Source organism: Choristoneura fumiferana, chromosome 3 (assembly GCF_025370935.1).
Source record: "Choristoneura fumiferana chromosome 3, NRCan_CFum_1, whole genome shotgun sequence".
Lineage (NCBI taxonomy): Eukaryota > Metazoa > Arthropoda > Insecta > Lepidoptera > Tortricidae > Choristoneura > Choristoneura fumiferana.
The window spans coordinates 15,995,854-16,005,230 of record NC_133474.1 but is presented as its reverse complement, the minus strand read 5'-3'; the positions used below and the strand labels follow the sequence as shown (position 1 = coordinate 16,005,230).

Sequence of the window (9,377 nt, the reverse complement as noted above, 5' to 3'; positions counted from 1 at the left end):
CCACGGCGACTTTTTGTTGCGATGCTGTGCGTTTACGAAACGCGCGTTAGTCGAATTTGCAACACGCTATATACAGAAGCGATGCTATGTATGTATGTGGGCGCTCGTATCGTAGACCGGGAGATGATGACACAAAATATTAGATGATTTGTACCAGTATGGCGGTTCTGCAAGGGTCTAATTACGGAATGACAAAAAAGAAAATAATGGTCATAGCGCTGGTACCGGCGGCCCAATCGTATGGGCGTTAATCGAACGTGTCGGATAAATAACGAGTGTCGAACGATTGCTTCCACAAAATTGATTGTATTTTACAACAGTCGATAAAAAAGTTGTAGGCGGTAGCGTAATGCCATTACTTCTCCGGTGTGGCTTACAGCCCGCCATACCGACGCGAATACATTAATTCTCGAAAATCGAAGTTCGCGTTGTTCGGTCTCTGACACTTACACTATTTATAATACGAGAGCGAGAGGGACGGTACAATACGAACTTCGGAGTAGGTAGACCCTCTCCTCTGTACCTATCTCTGTTTTGTGGTATCGATGCGGACACGCGACAGTCGCTGTGGGCGAGGGCCTAATTGAACTTTCCAAGTGTAAGTAGGTGTGCAGTAAAACCAGTATGTATAAAAAATTATTTATTAAATTTTAAGATTTCATTCAATCACATTTATCTTAATGAATTTCATCATTTAACCATACATACTTAAACCTAAAAAAACGTTTTCAAAAACATAATATTTTGATTACCTACTGTTGAGTGGGCGGTTGGAAACCATAACCAGGATATGGCTGCGGCGCACCCGGTGGAGGAGCGCCAGGAGCTGGGGCGCGCGCATACGGGTATGGTGATGGGGGGTATTGTGCAGGCGGATACCCTTGCTGGTATGCATGAGGCGGATATGCGCCTCCTGACGGAGGGTAGTTCTGAGGGTTCTGCGCGTATGACCCCTGAGTAGGCGGCGCCGTAGACACAGATGGCGCTGGGCTGCCAGGTTGCGACGAAGGGTTTGAGTATGGAGGCTGAGCTGCTGGAGGGTATGGAGATGGCTGACCAGGAGGATACTGCTGACCAGGGGGACCACCAGCTGGAGGGGCTCCAGAAGCAACAGTGGCTGGAGGGACATTGTTCCCATGAGAACTAGAGTTATAGGTGGGTGACTGAGCTGAAGGCGACCCATAACCTGAGCTCGGTGGGTTTTGTGGAGTATAACCACTAGGAGGTGGTTGAGGTGATCGGTTTGGCTGAGAGGTAGGAGTGGAGCTATAAGCAGAAGTGGGAGTAGTGTTAGGGAAAGGTTGAGACTGATATGGTTGTGGCTGAGAACCAGTAGAGTTATATGTGCTTACTCCAACATTAGGGTAGTTAGGTCCTGACTGTGGAGGTGGGTAGGCAGAGTTGCCAGTGTACCCTGGTTGAGCAGGGCTACGCACAGGATATGGAGATCCAGCAGAAGCAGGGCTGCCTGGAGGTGGTGCATATGGTTGCTGGACTGTGGATGGTGGGTATCCACCTCCTGGGTGAGTAGAGGGGGGATAGTTACTTGGAGTTGTTGTGATAGGTGGACCATAATTGGAATTTGGAGGATAACCCTGAGGTTGTTGGGAAGGGTTAGGAGGGCCGTAACCCTGATTTGGAGGCCCATAACCTCCCTGAGGTGGCCCGTACCCACCAGGTGCACCTTGATATTGACCTTGGTACTGATTCTGAGGGTATGGCCTTTGACCATAAGATTGAGTAGGCCTGGTTGGAGTTGAAGATACACCAGATGGTGGCCTGTATGGTTGTTGGGACGGTCCTGGCGACTCTGCTCCACTTGAGGGAGGGTTTAAAGGGCCTTGTGGTACATTACCCGCTGCTAACTGGTGAGGAGGCTGAAATTTTTAAACAATGTTGATAATTTTAAACTGTACACACATTATCTGCTATTGTACAAATCAGATATATGTTTCAAGCTATTCTCCCTCACTATTCGTCTGAAATAGACAATACAAGATACATTAAAAAAAAACTATTATGGCAACTCACCGGTAAAAGGGTCTGAATATTTTGATTTGCGTCAGCTACGGATGCCAAATATACAAGATTCCGGTGTAAAACTTGCTGGTATTGATGGCATTCCATTAGCTGTCCTTTTGCTTGATACTCTTGTATAGTTTGTATAAGATGAGCATTCTCGTCCAACATCTTTTGTATTTGTGCTGGACTTAACGGAGGGCGGTTGCCTCGTGGTGCAAAGGCTACCGACATCTTATTGGTTTCAAGAGCTTTTTAATTCGTGTAACTAATTATATCTCACAAATATTTCAACAATGCTATAAATGCAACATGAACACACTACAACACAACAAGTAAAATCCGCTTCGCTTCGTTCGCCGTGCGTACAATGTAACAGCGGGGCTACTATAAAATTCGAAAATCGAAGTTCGTGTCGTTCCGTTTCTCTGACGCTTATACTATTTAATACGAGAATGAGAGGGATGGTATGATACGAACTACGATGTTTGAATTTCGGAGTAGGCCCTCAGACAGACAATATAAAAAAAGTAAAATACCATAGCATAGATAGAATCATGATTCATGATAGGAAGTAAAGCAGCCCACAAAAGTAAGCAAGTCTACCAACTTCGCAGAGGTGACGGTTATCAGTAAAAATAAAAGCGGTAAAATAAAAGAACTTATCATTAATTTGCAAGAGAAGATTGTTCATCAGTTGGAAAGTGACATTGCAAGGTGTTGAATAAATTATATTTTAAAATTCAAATAAGACTCAGTTCGATAGCGTAACTGCGTAACGTTTAAACCAACAAATAATGCTATTAAATTACCACTTCAAGCACTCAGTAGGAGGGACTCTAGTTCCGTCAGTTTGGCATCTGTCATTTGAATCATGTTATTTTGGACGTGTGCTCATCTCGTGCTCATTCATGTCACGTTTTGTGATTAGTTATAAATCTTAAAACGCGATACTAACGCCATCTAGCGATATTTCACATGTCAAGAAACCCTCAGGGGTGACACTATTTACCGGCCGTACTATACCGACATTCAGAATACCGACATGATATTTCGTGTTCACGCCCATAGAAACTCTCAGTTTGACACCAGCCCCCTATACCACAAAAGTTACAAGTGCTACAATTCGACAAAATTGTAACATTTTATTATGATAAACTTGTCAATTTTGTCGAATTGTAGCACTTGTAACTTTTGTGGTACGGCCCCTTTGTATGGGCGTTTACACAAAATATCGGGTCGGTATTTCCATGCCGGTATTATCCGTGCCAGTAAATAGTGTCACCCACCCTCACCCCTCAGTACTTGTATTGGAAATATTAATACCTATCATATTTGAAATATATTATTTTGTATATTATTTCAAATATTTTAAAGGAGAAACCCAGTATTTAATATGCTGATACTCGACTGAACGTATTTAGTGAACATAAATGGAGATCGTGCAAATAACAGTACCTAATTAACCTCCTGAATCCAAATGAAAAAAATTGTATGCCAACTTAAAAGCCGAATGTACTTTACATATAAAGAATTTGATGTAAAGCCCCTTTATCTTCAGTCGTTTTAAATTATTAAAAGCAATTGTTTAATTCTGTATGAAGTATGCCCGGCAATTTACGCTAAGTTTATTTACATGATGTCAGTTTAAAACTTAACTTCGGTGTCCATTAAAGTAGTTCTTTATAAAAGACGCCCGACGACGCCGCCGACGAAGAAAGCCACTGTATTATTAACAGTTTAATGGTAGGAACTTGCTTATATTATGGATATCCATGAGTGGCGGTTATTACTTTCTATCAAGTGAGCGGCCTGCTTAATAACTTTGATTAGTGCAGTAATCGGTTTTTTTTTGATGACGAGTTTAATTTGATTTCATTTCCTTTGACAAGCCTGTAATACGATATTTTTTAAAAAAGAAATCCTTAAAAATATTTTAATTCTCAGTTTTAATCAAACATCATATTTATTAAGAAAATATTAAAAAAATACAAAATATCTATAGGACTAAAACTACTATTAAATTAAAATAACTAAAACTTTAATTAAAAAAGAGAGGTGGTCCTCGGAATGTCGTTGATACCCTGGAAGACTGGCCGTGCGCTGGTGTGGGACTGGGACGCTACCTGTACAGATATCCTGGGGGCATCCCACCTACCAGCAACTACCAAATGTGCGGGGGCGGCGGCAGACGCCCGGGAACGCCTCAAGGTCACAAAATATAGCTGTCTCGGCGCCCAATATCATTTCTTTGCTTTCAGCGTCGAGACTCTAGGTCCTTGAGGTAAGGGTGCGCTGGAGCTACACAGGGAGCTCAGCAATAGGTTAAGGGAGGCAACAGGCAACCCTCGCGCCGGCAGCTTTCTCGCGCAAAGAATCTCAATCGCAGTTCAACGCGGGAATGTTGCCTGCGTGATGGGCACCACGCCAAGAGGCCCACCTCTCTTTTTTAATTAAAGTTTTAGTTTCAGTTTTAATTATATATAAATATATTTTTTTTCAAGTAAGTCGTTGGTACGTAGCGTTTATTGTCACAACACAACTTATAGATGGCGTAGCTGAATTCTTCAACTGTTAAAATAAAGTAAATTTCCTTCTCCCCTGGCCCTATATCACGAAGTGCAAAACTCGAACTTCGTATGTTGCCATTCCGCTGACGCTTATGTCATTTATTACGCGAATGAAAGAGACGGTGCGATACGAACTTCGATTTGCGAGTTTCGTAGTAGCCCTGCTGACCTGTACATTTAGGGGCTGTTTCACCATACATTGATTAGTCTTAACTGACGGTTAAATGAGATGCCGTCTCTATTTGTTTTGTTCGAATAGACGGAGACGGCATCACATTTAACCGTCAGTTAAGACTAATCCATGGATGGTGAAACAGCCCCTTAATGTTAAAATAGTTACTTGTCCCTAGCTCCACAACTCTCGAAGTTCTCAACAAACTGCTCGGGAAAGTTGACCCAGGGTGACCAAAGTACCGACCGAGTTGGACGAAGATGACAATCGTATCCGCCTAACCTCGTTCAATGAGGGCTTTCTTTTTTTGTCTCACTAGATGGCGCACTGTTGCGTGAGGTTTTTAAGTATGGCTTTCAAAGTCTGTTATTACGGGCGTGAAAACAAAGTTTAGATTAAAATTATATTTAATACACCTTAAAACCGTACCATAAAAATATCGAGCAAGCCACAGTGTTGCATAGTCCCCGTTTTGTTCGGAAAAATGGGAGGCAAAGGTTTCCGAAAGACAAAACTGTCTCAAAACACAGATATTCATTGCCCTGGAGCGCATATTTGCCATAATTAATTTCAGATATTGCGAAATATTCACAAAATTATTCTAATTATAAATAAACCCTCGTAGCTCACCCAAAAACTATGAGATTTGACGTTTCGGAGACCTCACGTTACATTACGCGAGTAGGTAGTGTGGAGCTAGCTTTAGAATACAGTAGTCATATATTGTGTTGAGGACTATAAAGGCGCGGTCACATGCTCGTCGCTCGATTGCAGCGTTAAATCTGGTCACGTGACCCCATTTTGAATGTGATTTTGAATTTCCCGCGACTCAAAAAAGTAGCGGCAACAAGATGGCTTCTTGCAGGAATGATCTTGGTCTTGGAAGCTGATTCCTTAATCTCATTTAGTAGCAGTCGTGGCAGTGGTACAAATAAAGGAAATTGGAATGAAAAAAAAAAAAACTGTTTTTGCCGAAATTGAAGAGGTTTTTTATTTCCAGCGGTAAAGCTCAACACTTTCAGCTTTAGCGCTATTTGTTACGTGACCAGATTTGACACTGGAAACGAGCGACAAGCGGTCGCATGTAAGGTCACCCTTTATCATTATAATGATAGGTGTATAGTGTATGACAATGACAAAGACTTTACATGAACTTTGCTCCAAAAGCATAAATTCATTTATTGCCCGTGTGGAACGAGAGAGAGTGATAAAACGATGATTGATTATTTACTTAGTCAAGTCACGTCACAATGAAAAACACATCAACGTAAGCAATTTCAGTGCTTTTAGTTAAACTTGTGGTTGTTAATTTTCACTTTAGTTTATTTCAAGCAACGGGTGCCGAATTGTTAATTAAGTTTGATAATTAAATCAGTTACGATTTCCAATTCATTGCAAGCCAAATGGCTCTTAAAGGAATTAAAGTTGTAGAAATGTTAGGGCTTGCTCCTGGCCCCCTGTGTGGTACAATACTAGCAGACTTTGGAGCTTCAGTAACAGTGGTTCAAAAGGTAAGAGCAAAAATACCGTTTTCTAAATATAGTTCAAGTCCTCACTTAATTATTGAACCAAATTAAATTTATTAAATACTTTTTTGGTTTCCAATTATTTAATTTGCACTTATAATTATCATTTTATAACTACATTTTTCCAAATTGTTTATTCTCCCATTCATAACCATTCATTTAGACTAATAACATTGATATTATCACCTTTTTGACTGGGTCATTTGTAAAATTTTAATGTTTTGAGGTCTGTTTGAGGTATTTTTATTTATTTAAATTATTTTTGTAAATATAAATCTGCAAATATCGTAACTAAATAAGGATCAATTACTGTAATAAGGTTTTGTTGTGCTTTTTGTGGGGAGTTATTAAGTTGCACCTACAGATTTGATTGATTTTTTATAAATTTCAGATACTACAGTCCCCGTTTGATGTCATGTCCAATGGCAAAAGAATGCTCTCAGTGGATTTAAAGTCTAAGGAAGGAGTTTATATAATAAGAAAACTATGTTCATCGTCAGACATCCTTTTGGACACATTTAGACCTGGGGTGATGGAAAAATTAGGGCTAGGGCCAGAAATACTCCTAAGAGAAAATTCTGGTTTAATATATGCAAGACTTTCAGGTTATGGACAAACTGGATTCTATAAAAGTAAAGCTGGGCATGACATAAATTATGTTGCTATGTCTGGTATTCTCTCTGCATTAAGTAATCAAGGGGCACCACCATCTCCACCTGTTAATTTAATAGCTGATTTTGCAGGAGGAAGTTTTATGTGTGCTCTTGGAATCCTGCTTGCGCTCTATGAGAGAACTAAGTCTGGCAAAGGGCAAATAGTGGATGCTAGTATGACAGAAGGAGCAGCTTATTTAGCAACATGGTTATACAAAAGTAGAAAGCTGCCAGTGTGGTCAGGAGAACCAGGGACAAATGCCTTAGATGGCGGTTTACCAAGTTACGCAACTTATGAAACTAAGGATGGTAAATTCATGGCAGTTGGTGCATTAGAACCTCAATTTTATAACAATTTTCTAATTGCTCTACAATTGTCTGAAGATGACTGTCCACAAGTTGGTAATAAGGAACACAGCAAAAACATTTTGCAAAACATATTCCTTACTAAAACACAGGAAGAGTGGTGTCAGGTGTTTGACAATGCAGATGCTTGTGTGACACCTGTTGTTGAAATGGACAAAGTTGATGAGCATGAATTGCATGCATCTAGAAAGACATTTTACAGGGACTGTGAGAATGGTATAGTGCCAGAGCCAGCTCCCAGGCTGTCAGCCACCCCTGGAGTATCTACTGGGCGTCAGCCTATGCCGCAGTTTGGACAACACACAGTAGAAATTTTAAAAGAGCTGGGGTATGACAAAAATGAGATTGAACATTTAATACAGAAAGGTTATGTTTATGCATTGGAGAAATCAAGACTTTAATTAGATTTAGAACTTTATTACACTAGCTTTGTTATTAATTCTTTAATGTTAAAATAATCATATCTATAATTTATTTTTAAACAATTATTTACAATCAAGGGATGGTTATCAAATAAATCAATGACTTTTTGTAACTTTTTTAAATCAAACAAAACGTGATTTTTACCTAATGTGTACTTATTAAATAAAATTGGATTTTCTCCATATAATTGACCAAGTCTCTTTTTAGCTATGTACAATATAAAATTAATGCAATGTTCAAAGTCCATACCAAACATAGACTTCAGAATCAATTGACATTGGTCCACAAACTCTGGAGTGTCCTTGAATTCCTCAATCTCATGTTCAACACTTTTTAAAGATTTTTCTAAAGCTTTCCAAACTTCTTCTATATTGCAAGCATTTACCCAGTTGTGGTTTATAGAAATGGTGTCAAGCTCATTGGTTACTTGATGATGCCAGCCTGAAGGCACAAATATAGCATCACCTTTTTCTTGTATGATTTCAAAATATCTAACATTCTTATATTTATCATATTCAAATAAAAGTGGTAAATTTCCCAATGGATCCTTAAATTTCTCTTCCTCTCCAGGAGGAAATAAAGTCCATTTTTTTCTTCCTATTACATTTACTGACCAGCTGAAGGAATTGTACACATCTACATGTAATGGTGTCCTGTAAAAAAAGGAACAAATTACTTTTTTGCCTATATACTTGGTTTGGATAGGTATTTAACTAAATGTAAACAAACTTCAGCTGCCAGATTTGGTACATTCAAGGATTAAAAACATTGTACTTATCTATCATTTTGATACAACTAGATTAGTGTATTCCAATACAGAAATGTAAATGTTCTAATAAAATCAGAGTTCAATGGGGGAATTTCAATATTTAAGACACCAATTGATGTTGTTTTGTTTACCTTTAGTTAAATACCTATCCAAACCAAGTATAGTGCATGCACAATTTGGAATGTACCAACTTTCTCAGGAGAAATACATACCACGAATCTTTGGGTCCTATGTAAACAAACATAAAGTCGTCTTCGTTATGGTCTTGGGCATATTCATTCAACCAATCTGAGCCAAAGATGGATGGCACCTCATAGAAATTGTCATTCGGACGAAGTTTCTTTAAATGCCAATCCTTCAAATAAAGAAGAGTATCCCTCTCCTCAGATTCTAAATATTTCATAAAGTCAATAACAGTTAAAATTTGTTTTGTTTGTGCATTGTAGACGATCTTGTCGCAATCCGCGACAGGAGCCTCCAGCTGGCTAAAATTATTCATAAAGTAGTCGCAGTCAATTGAATCACTTTTCATCCATTTAGTGGAGCATTCCCAATGTGAACTTGTGTTTCTTATAACACATGGCAAGTTCTTATACAGAAAATCTTCATAAAACTTTTCGTATTCAATGTCTTTTACAATTTGAATATCGCAATCAGCATAATCGTAAATTGAAGTACTACTGAGACAGTCATTAATTTCTATTTCTCTTAAATCGCTTGCCATTATATTCAAAACGTCCCAACCTGTGATTTAAAAATAAATTGAATGAAATCCCACGCAAAATTACAAAAATATTTCCAGATTCAATTTTTTTACTCGGTTGACTTGACAGTTTGATAGTGTGTGAGCCAAGTGTGAGCTGAGCATACATAGGGCCA

General features: G+C 39.0%; 3 protein-coding genes across 3 annotated transcripts; 1 reads left to right on the top strand and 2 right to left on the bottom strand.

Annotated features, from left to right (window-relative positions):
• Positions 1–627: 627 nt before the first annotated feature.
• Positions 628–2,405, bottom strand: LOC141426246 (uncharacterized). The gene is made up of 2 exons (XM_074085096.1): positions 2,032–2,405; positions 628–1,877 (listed from the first exon to the last, which is right to left on the bottom strand). The coding sequence occupies exons 1-2, from the start codon at positions 2,251–2,253 to the stop codon at positions 753–755; spliced, it is 1,347 nt and encodes a 448-aa protein (XP_073941197.1). The 5' UTR covers positions 2,254–2,405; the 3' UTR covers positions 628–752.
• A 3,411-nt stretch (positions 2,406–5,816) lies between these two features.
• LOC141426245 (alpha-methylacyl-CoA racemase-like) lies at positions 5,817–7,836 on the top strand. Its single transcript, XM_074085095.1, has 2 exons — positions 5,817–6,272; positions 6,679–7,836. The coding sequence occupies exons 1-2, from the start codon at positions 6,165–6,167 to the stop codon at positions 7,705–7,707; spliced, it is 1,137 nt and encodes a 378-aa protein (XP_073941196.1). The 5' UTR covers positions 5,817–6,164; the 3' UTR covers positions 7,708–7,836.
• LOC141426244 (2-oxoglutarate and iron-dependent oxygenase JMJD4 homolog) lies at positions 7,725–9,375 on the bottom strand. The gene is made up of 2 exons (XM_074085094.1): positions 8,711–9,375; positions 7,725–8,382 (listed from the first exon to the last, which is right to left on the bottom strand). The coding sequence occupies exons 1-2, from the start codon at positions 9,220–9,222 to the stop codon at positions 7,725–7,727; spliced, it is 1,170 nt and encodes a 389-aa protein (XP_073941195.1). The 5' UTR covers positions 9,223–9,375.
• Between the last annotated feature and the right edge of the window lie 2 nt (positions 9,376–9,377).